The sequence below is a fragment of the Eublepharis macularius genome, chromosome 4, assembly GCF_028583425.1.
Source record: "Eublepharis macularius isolate TG4126 chromosome 4, MPM_Emac_v1.0, whole genome shotgun sequence".
NCBI lineage: Eukaryota > Metazoa > Chordata > Lepidosauria > Squamata > Eublepharidae > Eublepharis > Eublepharis macularius.
Genome location: NC_072793.1, coordinates 188094570 through 188112476, shown reverse-complemented (window position 1 = coordinate 188112476; position 17907 = coordinate 188094570). Strand labels below are relative to the sequence as shown.

Genomic DNA, 17907 nt, shown 5'->3' with positions numbered 1-17907 from the left:
GGGCACCATTAGTGCCAGTTCCAAGGGTTAAGAGCCATGGGGTGATCTTGGATGCCTCCCTGAAAATGGAGGCACAGGTTACAGCGGTTGTCAGGGCCTCTTTTTTTCCATCTGCGGCAGACCAGGCAACTTGTCCCTGTCAACCTGTGACTTGACTACAGTGATCCAAGCAACGGTCATCTCTAGGTTAGATTACTGTAACTCGCTCTACGCGGGGCTGCCCTTGAGCCTGACCCGGAGATTACAGCTGGTACAAAATGCAGCAGCGTGTGTTATTATGAGAGTGCCAAATAAGGTGCATATAACACCGTTCTTAGGTGAGCTGCATTGGTTGCCAGTGGAGTAAAGGATCAAATTCAAGGTTATGGTATTGACCTATAAGGCCCTGTGCGGACTGGGACCAGCGTATCTATGGGACTGTCTCTCCCCATATATTCCCTAGAGGATACTCCAATCAGGGGACAACAGCTGTTGGTGGTCCCTGGCCCCAAGGAGGCCCGCCTAGCCTCGACTAGAGCCAGGGCCTTTTCGGTCCTGGCTCCCACCTGGTGGAACGCTCTGTCTGCTGAAATCAGGGCCCGGCAGGACCGACTATCTTTTCGCCGGGCCTGCAAGACAGTGTTGTTCCGCCAGGCATATGGCTGAGGCTGGGCCTCCGCCGGCCTGGGAAAAAAAGGGGTGTATAAATCTTAACCCTCCCTGTGAAGGCCGTCCACCATCCTGTTTTAAATGTGTTGTTTTTAATTAACATGAATTTTTAATTGTATTTTTAATATGTTGTTATCCGCTGTGAGCCTGCTCACGGGGAGGGTGGAATACAAATTTTAAATAAATAAATAAATAATAATAAATTTCCATAAACAGTGCCTTATGGTAAATAGACACAAGTTTAAAAGACATAGTATTAGCAAGAATATAATACAGAGTAGCTAAAGTATTGAAGCAGAACATAATCAATTCTAGGACTAACATTAGACAACATGGAGCACTGGTAGTACATAGGAGTACATATTTAAAGCAGCAGATAATACGTAAGGCAATATAATAATAACATAACATTAGATTTATACACCGCCCTTCAGGACAACTTAATGCCCACTCAGAGCGGTTTACAAAGTGTTATTATTACCCCACAGCAATCACCCTGTGAGGTGGGTGGGGCTGAGAGAGCTCCAGAGAACTGTGACTAGCCCAAGGTCACCCAGCTGGCTTCAGGTGGAGGAGTGGGGAATCAAACCCGGCTCTCCAGATTAGAGTCCCGCTGCTCTTAGCCACTACACCAAACTGGCTTTTGATGTGACCATAGCATGGATCCAAGTGGCCAGGTCGGCCGTGTCAAGATAAGAAGCCATCTTCCAGGCTAGGGTGAGGTTGTAGAAAGCATTTTTTGCCACTGCCTTAACCAGTTTGTCTAGTAGTAGCGCTGGATCCAGTATAACCCCTGGGCTCTTAACCGAGTCTGCAAGGGTCAGACGAACTCCATCGAAAGTGGGGAGTACAATATCCTTCAAGATCTTGTCTGGGATCCTTCAGTCTTGTCTGGGATCAATTTCAATTTGTTGTTTTTCATGGGGACCTGGATAGCGAGATACAGAGTTGGGTGTCACCTGCACATTGGTGACATCCGACTCCATAGCTGTGAATGAGTTCTCCTAGAGGCGTTACATAGAGGCTGAATAACGTGGGAGGTAAGACTCTGCCCTGCGGAACCACGCAAGAGAGTTCCCGTTCTAGAGACAGCTGATCTCCGACGGCAGCCCTCTGAGTCCGCTCCAAGAGAAACGATTTAAGCCAGTCCAGGGCACAACCCTTGATGCCAACTTCTGTCTCTAGGCGCCTCAACAGGATGGCACGGTCTACTGTGTCAAAGGCTGCGGACAGATCCAGGAGGAGCAATAAAGCTCAGGTAGTACGTAGGAGTACATATTTAAAGCAACAGATAATACGTAAGCAGGGCTCATTTCGAGGGGGAACGCAACGGAACGCCGTTCCAGTGTAACCTCTGAAAAGAGATCCCGTGGGTGGTGGCCCTGCCCACATGATTCCTTTTCCTGCCCCCAGTAGGCGGTGGCGGCGGCGGCGGCGGCGGCAGCACCCCATCCCCACCCCGAGCAGGCCCCGAGGCCAGCCGGCACCTGTGCGGCCCATCCTCCCATCCTGCAGGCTGGTCAAGGGGCGTGGCATATGCTAATGAGCTATGCTAATGAGTTCCTGCCGCTCTTTTTCTACGAAATGACCCCTGTATGTAAGGCAACATAGTGGTGAAGTCTAGGGTCCCTAACTCATCAGCGAAGCATCTGAGACCCCCTCCCTACAATACAGCCCCCCCCCCATTTGAATAAAACGCCTTTTTGAATCGGTCAGTTTTGCATCGTTTGCAGAAAGCCAGGAGAGGTGGGGGCTCAGTCCTGACCTCCTCAGGCAGGCCGTTCCACAGGGTGGGGGCCACCACAGAGAAAGCCCGTGTATGGGCTGCTGCTGCTGACTTCACCCGTGTGCAGCCTGGCACCTGTAGGAGACCCTGTTCAGCTGCCGTGGATGAACATAGGGAGGGGGACGGTCCCACAGATATGCCGGACCAAAGCCATGAAGAGCTTTGCATGTAATAATCAATACCTTGACTTGAGCACGATAACTGATAGCCAATGGAATGACTGTAGGATGGGAGTTAAGTTCATGCTCCTGCTCGCTCCTGCTAACAGTCGAGCTAGCGCAGTGCTTTACTCTCTGCTAGTAATCCATTCTGAAGCCTTTCCTCTTGCCTCTTCCGCTCCACGTCTTCCGTCTCCAGGATTTTCCAAGCTTGTAGTAAAAAAATCATTTACATTATTTGTAGTTTGCCTTTGTCATTGAAACGTAAGACGGATTGCAGAGCGTTGTCAATATCAAGTATGGCTGGGACATCCAGAAAACAAGGCCATCAGTTACAGCAACAGTCAGTACTCAGCGGTATAGTCTACAGTCCCTATCCTTTAGCAAATCCTTCCTTTGAACCATTTTGGTACAGTCCAGCCCTCCTACCTGCATAAAAAGGCCTGCTGAGTCATTCAGCAGGGTTTGAGTCCAGTGGCACCTAAAATCTCTTAAGTGAAATCCATTTTCCCACCAGACCAACAAGGTTTTAAGGATATGGGCGTTTAAGAATCAAAACTCCCTTCTCCATATGCCCGACCAGTTCCTTAGTAAATTTAGTGGGTATTTTAATTCCAAAAATGTCTGTTGTTAGGGGTGTGCAAGTTTTTATTCCTAACCTGAACATATACCTGAAAAATACCAATGTGGTATTCTTTGGTTATATCCAGATATATCTGGCTTATTCAGGAATATTCAAATATACCAGTACATACATTCCTGAATTATCCACACCTGTTTGGGAATATCTGATAATTGCATTTTAAAGATTGCAGCAGCTTGTGTGTATGCCCCCCCCTCGCAGACTTTGCAAGAAACAGAAGCGGGGGGCCAGAAGGCCGTACGTCTGGGTCAGAGTGGCTGGCTTGCCATGCGTCATTACCTAGTCTGGAAGCTGGGATTCTCTGGTTTGAAAGTTCTGGTGTGATATTCTCCTGTTTGACATTTGTTCTGTTGGGCCTCGTGGGTTCAGCTTGCCTTGGGAGGCTTCGCTGGTTGCTGCTGTGTGTTGGCGAAGGCTTTGTGTGTCCTGGAGAAAGCCCCTACGAAGCATGGGAGAGTGGCAGGGGACAGCTTGTTCAGGGGCCTATAGAATTGGGCCCTGTGGCCCATTTAAAATTTGGTGAGCATTTAACGGACTGGCAGAACTAGGATCCCTGCCATTTTAGTTCCCTTTGCTTGAAAAGTGACGCCTACAGCCCTGTAAAAATTTCCCACACAGAATATCACAGCCGAATACTTTCAGAATTCCAAATACAACCCAAATCCAAATACTGTTCTAGATCCTGCAGGCGAGGCTCTCTGTCGGCGGGACTGCCTCTCCCACTATGTCCCCCGCCTTCCCCAGGGCCTTGTGCTCTGCAGTTAGTTTCCTTGTTGCTAGCCCCAAGCCTGTTCATGGGCAGGGAGGGGTATAAATATGATAAATAGATAAATAAATCTCAAGAACTGGAGGCGAGTTAGGAGCCAAGGAAGGCTTCTCCATGTTAGCCGTAAAAGTATTGACGTTTTGTGCTACCCTGTGAGTGCCCATGGCTGAGCCGTGGCGCTAGAGGAGTCAATCTTCACCAGATCAGGACTAGTTGCCATTGAGGACAAACCGGCAAAGCTTCGTAGCAAGGTCAGCTGTGGAGTTGTTAGGGATGGGTTCCTAAGTGCTTGTTGTCCATCTTTGTGAGTGTATAGAGAGACAACATCTGTGGTGGCCGAAAGAGTGTTACCTGGAAGGCTTTTTAAAAAAAAATTAAAAAATTTTTCTAAATAATAAAAGGGATATGAAACAAAAATGGAACAGAAATACAAATGATACTAAAGGAAGGTTAAGGAACCCTTTTCAAAGATTGTCTAGAATACAATAACCATATATAGTTTAGATATCATATTTGGATTTATAACAACCAGAAATGATTATTCTCTCTGTTTTACTATATTTCAATTTAAATTCAAATATTGAAGATATTATATTGTTTTTTAGAGTGTTGAATGATACTGGTTCTACTTTTCTTACCTCCAAACTAATTTAAAACATATTATGATCTGTGTGTTATGTGCGGCCAAGTTGCCTCCAGCTTATGGTGACCCTATGAAGGAAATGGATCCAGAGGATCTAAAGCTTCAGTAAAGTTGGTGAGAGTCTTTGCTGTAGAATTTTGAGCATCACTTTGCTTGCATGGGAAATTAGCACGATGGTTCGATAGTTGCTGCACTCTTTGGCATCCCCATTTTTGGACTTGGAATGTAGACTGAGCATTTTCTAGTACATGGGCCATTGTTTTGTTTTCTGTATTTGTTGACAGACTCTTGTTAAGATTCTGTTGGACTCCATTTCCGTAGCTTGAAATAGCTCTGTTGGTATTCCAACTACTCCAGGTGCTTTGTTTTTCCCAATGCTTTGAGTGCAGCTTTTACCTCACTTTTCTAAGATTTCTAGTTCTTCGTCAAAGGACTCTTCTTTAAAAGTATCTGTCATCTTTCCATCTCTTCTGTATAGTTCTTCAGTGTATTGTTTCCATCTTTCCTTCATTTTGTCCTGATCAGATACTGTGTTTCCGTGTTGATCTTTCAGCATCTCAAGCCATGGCTTAAATTTCCCTTTGATTTACCAGATCTTGTGGAACAAATCTCTTGTTCTTTCTTTCTTGTTCTCTTCTATTTCTTTGCACTGGTTATTATAATAGATTTCTTTGTCTCTGCGTGTAGATGCTGAAAAGTTGCATTTAGAAGTCTGAGGAGTTAGACGTGTTAGTCTGTAGCAGCAAAATAGAAAAGAGTCCAGTAGCACCTTTAAGACTAACCAACTTTACTGTAGCATAAGCTTTTGAGAACTACAGCTCTCTTCATCAGATGCATCATCAGCTTTTGAGAACCACAGCTGTCTTCATTAAATGCATCTGATGAAGAGAGCTGTGGTTGTCAAAAGCTTATGCTACAGTAAAGTTGGTTAGTCTTAAAGGTGCTACTGGACTCTTTTCTATTCATAATTCTGACTCTCTGTCACTTTTTGCTTTTGCATTCCATCTGTCTTTAACCATTTTAAGAGTTTCCTCAGTCATCCATTTCGGCTTCTGTCTTTTGGCTACAGGGATAGTCTTTGCACAATCTTCCTTGATAATATCTCTGGTTTCAGCCCATAGTTCTCCTGGCTCACGAACCACTAAACTTAGAATTGCAAATCTGTTCTTTGCACAGACTTTAAATTCTTCAGGAATATCCTTTAGATTGTATTTTGGCACTATGATTCTTTTAGTGTTTCTCTTCAGCTTTCTTCTAATTTTTGATGTTAGCAATCAGCTCCTGGTCTTGTTTTAGCTGAGAGAATAGAGCTTCTCCATCTTCTGCTTCCAATTATGTAATTATTTGGTTCCTGTATTTGTTACCCGGTGATTTCTACGTATACAATCATCTTTTTGGTTGCCTGAAACATGTATTAGCAATGAACAAGTTGTTAGCTTCACAGAAATCTATGAGCCCCTCTCGTGCGTCATTTCGTGATCCTAGTCCAAATTTTCCAACTATGTTTGATTCTGCTTTATTTCCTACTTTTGCACTCCAGTCTTCTATGATTATCAGCATATCTTGTTTAGGTGTATGATCAATTTCTTTTTGGACACTTGTGTAAAAGTTTTCGATTTCTTTCTCCTCTGCATCTGTAATTGGGGCATAAACTTGAATGATGGTTAGATTAACAGGCCTTCCTTGAAGTCTGATGGATATTACTCAGTCAGACTTTGCATTGTAGCTCTTGACTGCTTGTGTTAAGTCTCATCTCACTATTAGAGCAACACTGTTTCTTTTGAGTTTAGATCCAGAGGAGTTAGCCATTTTAGTCTGTAGTAGCAAAATCAAAAAGAGTCCAGTAGCACCTTTAAAACTAACCAACTTTATTGTAGCATAAGCTTTCAAGAATCACAGTTCTGACGAACTGCATCTGACGAAGAGAGCTGTGATTCTCGAAAGCTTGGGCTACAATAAAGTTAGTTAGTCTTAAAGGTGCTACTGGACTCTTTTTGATTTTGTCATTTCTGCAGTAAAACATTGTGTGGTTTTCTGACTGAAAATGTCCTGAGTCGGTCCATATTAGTTCACTCACAGTCAGGACTGCCATGTTTAAACATTCCATTTCTTGTTTTACGATTTCTAGCTTACCTGTTTTCATACTTCTCACGTTCCGTGTTCCTGTTATGTGTGTCGCACAACTTTGGGCGCTCCTTTTCAATCTATTCACGTCTGCAACTGGACATCCTTTCGGCTTTCATCCAGTCCCACCATTCAGAATAGCGCTATTCCTACTTGGCTCTTCCCCAGTAGCCCACCGAGTGCCGTCCGGCCTGGGGGGTCCTGTCTTCCAGCACTGTCTCTTTTTTCATTTTGGGTTGTCCCATCATAGGGCTTTCAAGGTAAGAGATTAGCAGAAGTGGTTTGCCTGTGCCTTCCTCTGATCTAAACATTTCTAATTCTAACAATAATACATCAAACTATGCTAATTATATTTTATTAGTCAAATTTATTTATTTTTTTTATTCGATCTATACTCCGCCCTCCCCACAAATGGGCTCAGGGCCATTAAATAATATATGTTTCTATACTCTGTTCCAAAAAATTTGAAACTCAAAGTAAACAGCATTTCAATAGCCTCTGTAAGTCAAAGCTCATGTCCCAATTTACATCTTTAATTCATATCTTTTATTTCTTATCTTTATAATAGGTGAAGTAATTTTCCCATTTCTTTTCAAATTCTGTAATGGGTCTTCTATTTGTATAATTTGCTAATTTTGCCATTGCCACATATTTTATCATTTTATCTTTCCAATTTTCTCTTGCTGGACATTTTTCATCTTTACCTGGAAGGTTGTCGACAGATTGTATCTTTCTCAGGAATTCTGTGGCGTCTTGCACATAACCGGGGGCATTGATGGCAAAGGGTCTGAGAATGGAGTCCATGAACCCAGACACCCACCAGAGACAGTCTCTGCCCGAGTCATTAGGACATCCTGGGTCGCCTGTTTGTGCATTTGGGGCAGAAGATATAAAGTGCCCGGCTGAGGTTCCTGTGATGTGTCCATATAAGCACATAAGAGAAGCCCTGTTGGATCAGGCCAATGGCCCATCCAGTCCAACACTCTGTGTCACACAGTGGCCCAAAACCAGGGGTCCTCAGGAGGTCTGCCAGTGGAGAAGGGATGCTAGAAGCCCTCCCACTGATTGCCCCCCCCCCTCAAACACCAAGAATACAGAGCACCACTGCCCTAGACAGAGAGCTCCATCTATACCTTGTGGCTAATAGCCACTGATGGACCTCTGCTCCATGTTTATCCAATCCCTTCTTGAAGCTGTCTATGCTAGAAGCTGCCACCACCTCCTGAGGCAGTGAATTCCATGTGTTAATCACCCTTTGGGTGAAGAAGTACTTCCTTTTATCCATTCTAATCCGACTGCTCAGCAATTTCATTGAGTGCCCACGAGTTCTTGTATTGTAAGAAAGGGAGAAAAATACTTCTTTTTCTACATTCTCTATCCCATGCATAATCTTGTAAACTTCTATCATGTTACCCCTCAGTCATCGTTTCTCCGAGCTAAAGAGCCCCAAGTGCTTTAACATTTCTTCATAGGGGAAGTGTTCCATCCCTTTAATCATTCTAGTTGCCCTTCTCTGTACTTTTTCCAGTGCTATGATATCTTTTTTAAGGTGTGGCGACCAGAATTGTACACAGTATTCCAAATGAGGCCTCACCATCGATTTATACAGAGGCATTATGATATTAGCTGATTTGTTTTCAATTCCCTTCCTAATAATTCCCAGCATAGCATTGGCCTTTTTTACTGCCGTCACACACTGTAGCAACATTTTCAGTGAGTTCTGCACCACGACTCCAAGATATCTCTCTTGGTCAGTCTCCACTAGTTTGGACTCCATCATTGTCTATTTTTATTTGGGATTTTTGGCCCCAATGTGCATTAGAATCATAGAATCATAGAGTTGGAAGGGGCCATACAGACCATCTAGTCCAACCCCCTGCCCAGTGCAGGATCAGCCTAAAGCATCTCTGACCAATATTCATCCAGCCTCTTCTTGAAAACTGCCAGTGAAGGGGAGCTCACCACCTCCCTAGGCAGCCGATTCCACTTTTGAACTACTCTGACCGTGAAAAAGTTTTTCCTAATATCCAACCGGTACCTTTGTGCATGTAATTTAAGCCCATTGCTTTGGGTCCTACCCTCTGCTGCCAACTGGAACAGCTCTTTGCCCTCCTCCAAATGACAGCCGTTCAAATATTTAAAGAGAGCAATCATGTCCCCCCTCAACCTCCTCTTCTCCAAACTAAACATTCCCAAGGCCTTTCCTCATAGGACTCAGTCTCCAGACCCCTGATCATCCTCATCGCTCTCCTCTGCACCCTCTCGATTTTGTCTACATCCTTTTTGAAGTGAGGCCTCCAGAACTGCATACAATACTCCAGGTGTGGCCTGACCAAGGCAGTATAGAGAGGGGCTATGACCTCCTGTGATTTCGATGCTATGGCCCCTTTGATACAACCCAAGATTGAATTAGCCTTTTTTGCCACCGCATCACACTGACTGCTCATATTCAGTTTACAGTCCACTCTTACCCCAAGATCCCTTTCACATATACTACTGCCCAGAAGTGTATCCCCCATCCAGTATTTGTGCTTCCCATTTTTGTGGCCCAGATGTAATACTGTGCACTTGTCCTTGTTGAATTGCATCCTATTCACAGCTGCCCACTTCTCCAGAGTATTCAGGTCTTGTTGAATTTTAATTCTATCTTCTTGGGTGTTTGCTACCCCTCCCAATTTGGTATCATCAGCAAATTTAATGAGCAGCCCTTCCACTCCTTCATCCAAATCATTGATAAAAATATTGAAAAGTACCGGGCCCAAAACCGAGCCCTGCAGCACCCCACTGGACACCTCCCTCCAATCTGATGAAACACTGTTGACCACCACTTTTTGAGTGCGGTCCTCCAACCAGTTCCCTATCCACTGAACTGTCCTATAGTCTACTCCACAGTCTTCCAGTTTGCCCATCAGAATGTCATGGGGGACCTTATCAAAAGCTCTACTGAAATCCAGATAAATCGCGTCAACAGAGTTCCCCCAATCCAATAAGCTGGTCACTCGGTCAAAGAAGGAAACCAGGTTGGTTTGGCAAGATCTGTTAGGAACAAAACCATGCTGACCGGATCACTGAGCAGTCCTTCAGATGCTTACTGATTGATCCCTTTAAAATCTGTTCTAATATCTTCCCAGCAACAGAAGTCAGACTGACTGGCCTGTAGTTTCCTGGGTCATCCTTCCTCCCTTTCTTAAAGATTGGCATAACATTCGCTCTTCTCCAATCTTGTGGCACATCCCCAGTCCTCCAGGAGGCCTTGAAGATGACGGACAGGGGTTCTGCAAGTTCTCTGGAAAGTTCTCTCAGCACTCTTGGGTGCACCGCATCCGGCCCAGGGGATTTGTATTCATCCAGTGCAGCCAGATGCCTCTCCACAACCTCTCTGTCAATGTCAATTAGCCACTCAGGTGTCCTGCCACATTTTCTACTATCTCTAGATGTGCCTGAGTTCTTCAGGGAGAAAACAGAGGCAAAAAAGTCATTAAGTCTGTCTGCTTTTTCTCTGTCCTGCATCAGAGTTTCTCCTTCCAACAGCGGTCCAATTGCTTCTTTTACCTTGCGTTTGCTTCTCACATATCTGTAGAAGTTTTTCTTGTTGTAGCGAGCCCTCCTGGCCAGACCCAGCTCATACTGAGCTTTGGCCTCTCTGATGGCTGATCTGCAGTACCTAGTAACCCTCATATACTCCTCTTTAGAGGTCTGTCCTTCTCGCCATTTCCTGAACATTTCCTTTTTCTCCCTTAGCTTATTCTGGAGCTCTCTGTGCATCCACATCGGTTTCTTGGAGCCCTTACCATGTTTCCGTCTTGCAGGGATAGTGAGGGCTTGAGCTTGCAAAAGCTCGTGTTTGAGAATGGCCCACCCTTCACTCGCTCCTTTTCCTTCCAGCACACTCCCCCACGGAATGACTCTCATCAAGCCTCTGAGTTCATCGAAGTTGGCCCTACGAAAATCTAACCTACGAGTCTGGCTATGAACTTCCTTGGCCCCCCACAGCAACTGGAATTCAAGGAGGACACGGTCACTTCCCCCTAAGGTCCCCACCACCTTCATCTCATCTACCAATTCTTCCCTGTTGGTTAATAGCAAGTCTAGTATGGCCGAGCCCCTTGTAGCTTCCTCCACCTTTTGAAAAAGGAAGTTATCGGCCAGGCAGGTCAGGAAATTGCGTGATTCATGGCGCTTTGCTGAGCCTGTCTCCCAGCACACATCGGGGAAGTTGAAGTCACCCCTAATTATAAGGTTCTGAAGTGCATTACTTTGCACTTGGCCACATTGAACCTCATTTGCCATGTTGACACCCACTCTCCCAGCCTCGACAGATCCCTTTGGAGTGCCTCACAATCCTCCCTGGTTCTCACCACCCTGAACAATTTAGTGTCATCCGCAAACTTACCCACTTCAGAGCTTACTCCCAACGCCCAGTCATTGATGAACAAGTTAAAAAGCACCAGACCCAACACTGAGCCCTGCGGTACCTCACTGCTTACCACCCTCCACTGTGAACATTGCCCATTTATACTCACCGTCTGATTCCTATTCATTAGCCCGTTTTTGATCCACAAGAGGACTTGTCCTTTTACCCCATGACTATTGAGCTTACTTAGCAGCCTTTGGTGAGGAACTTTATCAAAAGCTTTCTGGAAGTCCAGGTAGACAACATCTGTTGGTTCCCCCCTTGTCCACGTGTTTGTTCACTCCCTCAAAGAACAGGTTCCTGAGACAAGATCTTCCCTTACAGAACCCATGCTGAGTCTTCCTCAATATCTTTTCTTCATCAATGTGCCCACTAATTCTTTCTTTAACAACCGTTTCCACCCACTTACCCGGTACTTACATTAGACTGACTGGCCTGTAATTTCCCGGATCTCCTCTGGAACCCTTTTTAAAGATGAGGGTGACATTAGCTGCCTTCCAGTCCTCAGGAATGGAGGCAGATGTTAATGAAAAGTTACGTATCTTTGTCAGGAGATCCACAAGTTCACATTTGAGTTCTTTCAGAACTCTTGGATGTCTGCCGTCTGGGCCTGGTGATTTGTTAGTTTTTATATTGTCTATTAGACGTAGGACCTCCTCTCTCATCACCTCAATCTGACTCAGGTCTTTCAAAACTCCTTCCGAAATCAGCAGTTCTGGAGTGGGCAAGCCCCTCTCATCTTCTACGGTGAAGACGGAGGCAAAAAATGCATTTAGCTTCTCGGCCTTTTCCCTATCGCCCTTCAGTAGTCCTTTTACCCCTTGATCATCCAGGGGCCCCACTGCCTCCCTGGCTGGTTTCCTGCTTCTAATATATTTGAAGAAATGTTTATTGTTGGTCTTCATGTTTTTTGCAATGTGTTCCAATCCTCATAGTCCCTTTTTGCCTGCCTGATCACAGACTTGCATTTTCTTTGCCACAGCCCGTGTTCCCTTTTATGCACTTCACTCCGACTAGCTTTCCATCTTTTAAAGGAAATCTTCTTACCTTTTATAGCTTCCTTTACTTTGTTTATTAACCACGCAGGCCTTTTTTTATACCTACTTGTGCCTTTCCTAACCTGCAGTATATATTTTATCTGAGGGCCAAGCTACAAGTGACGAATGACACTTGAACGGCAAGTGTATTTCTCCCTGTTCACTTGCCCTCCACTCAATCCACTTGCTGAGCAGGGTCAGAGTTCAGTGGTTTGTAGACAGTCGCTTGGGAGAGCTGTCTTTCAGCCTCTGGGAATTGTGCATGGTGAGAAGTGCTCCTCCTTTGTCAGCTTCTTCAATCATGATATCTGGATTGTTTCCAAGTCTGTTTATAGCAGTTATTTCAGCATGGGTGAAATTGTATTGGGGGAGGAGAAGTCCTTCCTTGATCATGTCAGTTTGGCCTCAGCTGCAAAAGCTTCCTCTGCAGAAATCCAGTGTGGCATTGCAACCCTTGCGGGCGGGGGTCCGTGGGGATCCTTCCTTCCTGTAGCGTTGGGTGGGTGGCAGTTGGTGGTCAACGTCTTGCCCATCGGAGGCTTTGAGAGGCATCCCTGAGCACTGAGCAGGAGCTTTGTTTCTATGTACAGCAAGGTGCAGACGCTATCCTGGTTATAGATCCAGAGAAGTGAGCCGTGTTAGTCTGTAGCAGCAAAATAGAAAAGAGTCCAGTAGCACCTTTAAGACTAGCCAACTTTATTGTAGCATAAGCTTTCAAGAACCACAGCTCTCTTGTGTCGGAAGCATGGAGGGTATGAAGACACTGTCCAGAGATATATAGGTGGGGAGGGGAGGGGGGAGTAGATGCAATTAGTAGCTTCTGATAATGGGATCAGTTGGTTTCTGATAATAACATCAGTTACTTCTGATACTTTTTATCCTATCCCTGGCAGCAATAAGGGCTCCCAGGATCAGCGCATCCTGGCTGGATCATGCAGAGGAGGAAATGGATTTTCTCCACCCCCCCACCCCCCCACCCCACAGTGGAGGGGGTTCAGGAGGTAAGGGCTGAGATAAACAGTCGCTTACCTAGTCATTCAGCACCAGTCCTTGTGGAGTGCCTGCTGTACGGAGAACTTTAAAAAATTGCATGGTAATGGTGAAGCCCAGCTGTGGAATGGACCCACCATGTACTGAGCAACTTTGAACAGGTGCCAGGAAAAGAGCTGTTGGGCACGTTTGTTCCCTAGGACAGAGTGGCGAGGGATCCCTATGTAAGTGGTTCTGAACGCTGGCATAAGTGATCCCTGGCATGCAAGGATTCCACCAAAGGAGAACATCCCACTGTAAAATCCAGCATCTTGCAGAGGAAATCCTGGCTCTCCCCTTGACTTTTATACCATAGCCAGGATTCTTCTCTTCGGGTGCTGATTTAGTAACTAAAACCATGTGCAGGAGGGGTGTGAGCAAGGGGAGGGCTGCAGAACGTGGGGGAGAGAGAAACTGTCAGGCCAGTTGGGAGGGTGGCCACCTTGGCCTTGGATGCAGCAGAGTCTCTGGGGGAACAGGGGGCTCTTTTGGGATCCGGGAGTGCTTCTCCCTTCAGGGTGAGGCAAGATTGACAGCTGCCACTCTTTCCACTGTTGGTGGAGCAGTTCAAGGCTTTAGAATATTTATTGTAATACCACAGCAGCTTTTTTCTATTTTGTGATCATGCCAAGTTTCTCTCTCTTTCTGCAGGAGGTGACTGGGAGTCAGCAAACAAAACAAAAGAACCTGCAGTAATAGAAAAGGAAGGTGCCTGTCTGTCATGGAAAGAGAACACTGAATATTGTAATGCACCAAGGAAGGAAAAGGGAAAATACCCACCAAGGAATAGTTCCGGTCCTTTACAGGGTGAGATCTCTCATGAAGTTACAGTACTCCGAAAAATATACAAAGGAGGCAATCGGACTGAGAGTATGGCAAATGAGGAAAATCTTCCTGAACAATCAGATGTTGATATTCATTGGAATGCACATACCAAGACAAAAATATTTAAGGGGCAGGAGTGTGGAAAAGCCTTTGACCAGATAGACAAGTTGAATTCTCATCAAAGAATTCACAAAAGGGAGAAGCGATACAAATGCCTGGAGTGTGGAAAGAGCTTCAGTCACAGTGGAAATCTTAACTCGCATCAAAGAATTCACACAGGGGAGAAAACTTATAAATGCATGGAGTGTGGAAAGAGCTTCAGTCACAGTGGAAACCTTACCGTCCATAAAAGAATTCACACAGGGGAGAAAACTTATAAATGCATGGAGTGTGGAAAGAGCTTCAGTCACAGTGGAAACCTTAAATTCCATCAAAGAATTCACACAGGAGAGAAAACTTATGAATGCATGGAGTGTGGAAAGAGCTTCAGTCACAGTGGAAACCTTAATTCCCATCAAAGAATTCACACAGGGGAGAAAGCATATAAATGCATGGAGTGCGGAAAGAGATTCAGTCACAGTGGAAACCTTAATTCCCATAAAAGAATTCACACAGGGGAGAAACCATACAAATGCCTGGAGTGTGGGAAAAGCTTCAGTCAGAGTGCACATCTTAATCGCCATCAAAGAATTCACACAGGGGAAAAACCATACAAATGCCTGGAGTGTGGGGAAAGGTTCAGTCAGACTGCATCCCTTCATTCCCATCAAATAAGTCACACGGGGGAGAAACCTTATCAATGCCTGGAATGTGGAAAATGCTTCAGTCAGAGTTCACACCTTAATTCCCATCAAAGAATTCACACAGGAGAGAAACCTTATAAATGCCTGGAGTGTGGAAAATGCTTCAGTCAGAGTTCACACCTTAATTCCCATAAAATAAGTCATACAGGGGAGAAACCTTATAAATGCCTGGAGTGTGGAAAGAGCTACAGGATCATAGAATCTCTTGCTGTTCATCAAAGAATTCATAGAGAGGAGAAACCATACAAATGCCAGGAGTGTGGAAAAGGCTTCACTGCGAGTGGGTCCCTTACTATTCATGAAAGAATTCACACAGGAGAGAAACCTTATAAATGCCTGGAGTGCGGGAAAAGCTTCAGTCGGAGTGCAAGCCTTAATCGCCATCAAAGAATTCACACAGGGGAGAAACCTTATAAATGCCTGGAGTGTGGGAAAAGCTTCAGTCGGAGTGGATCTCTTGCTGTTCATCAAAGAATTCACACAGAGAAGAAACCATATAAATGCCAGGAGTGTGGAAAACCCTTCACTGAGAGGGAGTCCCTTGCTGCGCATGTAAAAATTCACAAAGGGGAGAAACCATACAAATGCCTTGAATGTGGGGAAAGCTTCAATCAGAGGTCACAGCTTGCTGTTCATCAAAGAATTCACACAGGGGAGAAAACTTTTAAATGCCAAGAGTGTGGAAAAAGCTTTAGTCGGAGTGGATCCCTTGCTATTCATGAAAGAATTCACACAGGAGAGAAACCATACAAATGCCTTGAATGTGGGAGAAGCTTCAATCAGAGGTCACAGCTTGCTGTTCATAACAGAATTCACACAGGGGAGAAAACTTGTAAATGCCAGGAGTGTGGAAAAAGCTTCAGTCAGAGTGGATACCTTACTATTCATCTAAGAATTCACACAGGAGAGAAACCTTACACGTGCCTGGAGTGTGGGAAAAGTTTCACTCACAATGGCAGCTTTAACTGCCATCAAAGAATTCACACAGGGGAGAAACCATACAAATGCCTGGAGTGTGGGAAAAGATTCAGTGACAGTAGAAAACTCACTATCCATAAAAGAATTCACACAGGAGAGAAACCATACAAATGCCTGGAGTGTGGGAAAAGCTTCCGGCAGAGTGCAGCCCTTAATCGCCATCAAAGAATTCATACAGGGGAGAAACCATATAAATGCCTGGAGTGTGGGGAAAGTTTCTCTCGTAGTGATAACCTTACTTCCCATCAAAACATTCACAGAGGAGTGTCACATTCTGCCAAAAGCACTCAATGACGTCACTGCATGAGTTCAGGAACTGCATGAGTTAAAGCAACTTTATTGATTAGCTGTTCATTCCTTGTTACAACCTTTGCTAAGACTAGTGTCTTCCTAGAAGCATACAATAGATATTGGAGTTTAAGCCCAGCCCCCCCCCCTCAAGCCCTCTTTAAGGCAGCTTCAAGCCCAGGCAGCCAGTTTTCCACTCCGAGATGGCGATAACAACAGGCTGTGAGATTCCAAGCCAGAAGAGCTGTTAACAGCAAGGTTACACAGAATCAACCAGCTTCTTGATCCTAGAGTTACACAGAGTTACACAGAACCTTGCAGAGTATGACAGGAGACTTCCTGACAAGGGGAGGAAGCATATACATGCCTGGAGTGTGGGAAACCCTTCAGTCAGAGCAGAAGCATTGCTTCTCATCAAAGAACGTGTATAGATGAGAAACCGTAGCAGTGGCTGCTTCCACACACGTTGAATAATCCACTTTCAATACTCTTTAGTGAACATTTGAAACTGCTTTTCCATGTGTGGAACAAAAAATCCACTTTCAAAGGAATGCTAAAGTGCATTGAAAGTCCATTATTCGACATGTGTGGAAATGGCCAGTGTTCAGAATGTGGAAAAATGTTGCCTTCAACCAAACCGAGTCCAAAAATGGCAAAGCAATAGTATGAAATAGTAAACTATATATGATAAATAATACGGGAAATCAGCTTTATATTTCCCCCGCCGGGATTAAACATACAGACCTATTTCCTGAACAGAAATGTCCTTGTGTGCATTGGGAAGATTTATGTGGTGCTACTCTATATCTTATCTAGGCTAAACTGCTACTTAGAAGGGGGTTCTCTTTGCCTTGCTTGAAGAAGCAACTTTCCAGGAAAAGTCACTGAACACCACAAGACGTATATTTCACATCACATTTACGCATTTACCCACTGAGAGCCACTTTGGTGTAGTGGTTAAGAGCGCGGGACTCTAATCTGGAGAGCCGGGTTTGATTCTCCACTCCTCCGCTTGAGCTGGGTGACCTTGGGCTAGTCACAGTTCTTTGAATGTTATTATTATTATTATTACTAGCAACAAAGCCTGTTGTGGGAAAAAATCCAACCGGCTCTAGAAAGGGGAGGGCGGATAGGCAGGCATTCCCTCCTCCTCCATCACTGATCCTGGCTGGTGAAGGAGGGAGCGGTCATTGCCCCCTGCTCCACACATGATTTCGGCCATGTGAAGGGGGGTGGGCTTTGCTACCTGCTCCACTCCTGATACAGGCTGGGTAAAGGGGAGCGGGCATTGCAACCTGCTCCGCTCCTGATGCCAGCTGGGTAAAGGGGAAACAAGTATTGCTTTCTACTCCACACCTGATCTCAGTCACGTGAATGGGTGTGAGGCTTTTCTATCTGCTCCACACCTGATACAAGCCGCATAAAGGGTGGTGGCATTGCCACCTGCTCTGCTCCTGATTGCAGACGGGTGAAGGGGAAATGGGCATTGCCTCCTGCTCCATGCCTGATTACAGATGGGTGAAGGGGGTGGGTATGGCTGCCTGCTCAGTGCCTTATTCCAGTAGGTTGAAGGGAATGAGTATTGCCACCTATGCTGCTTATCCTGACTGGGTGAAGGGAAGAAGGGCATTACTTCCTGGTCTGTGCCTGATCCCAGCCAAGTGAATGTGCAAGGCAGTCATTGCCTCCTGCTCCACTACTAATCCCAACTGGGTTATGGCAGGGGGCGGGCATTGCCACCTGCTTCACTCCTAATACCAGCTGT

The 17907-nt window shown here is 45.3% G+C and overlaps 1 protein-coding gene across 1 annotated transcript in view; it reads left to right on the top strand.

Annotated features, from left to right (window-relative positions):
* Positions 1–17190, top strand: part of LOC129329050 (zinc finger protein 420-like) — a 31227-nt gene extending 14037 nt beyond the window's left edge. The window contains exon 4 of the mRNA XM_054978447.1: positions 14179–17190. Within this exon, the coding sequence (XP_054834422.1) occupies positions 14179–16148 (1970 nt within the window). The 3' untranslated portion in view covers positions 16149–17190. The remainder of the gene's footprint in view (positions 1–14178) is intronic.
* The last annotated feature ends 717 nt before the right edge of the window (positions 17191–17907 follow it).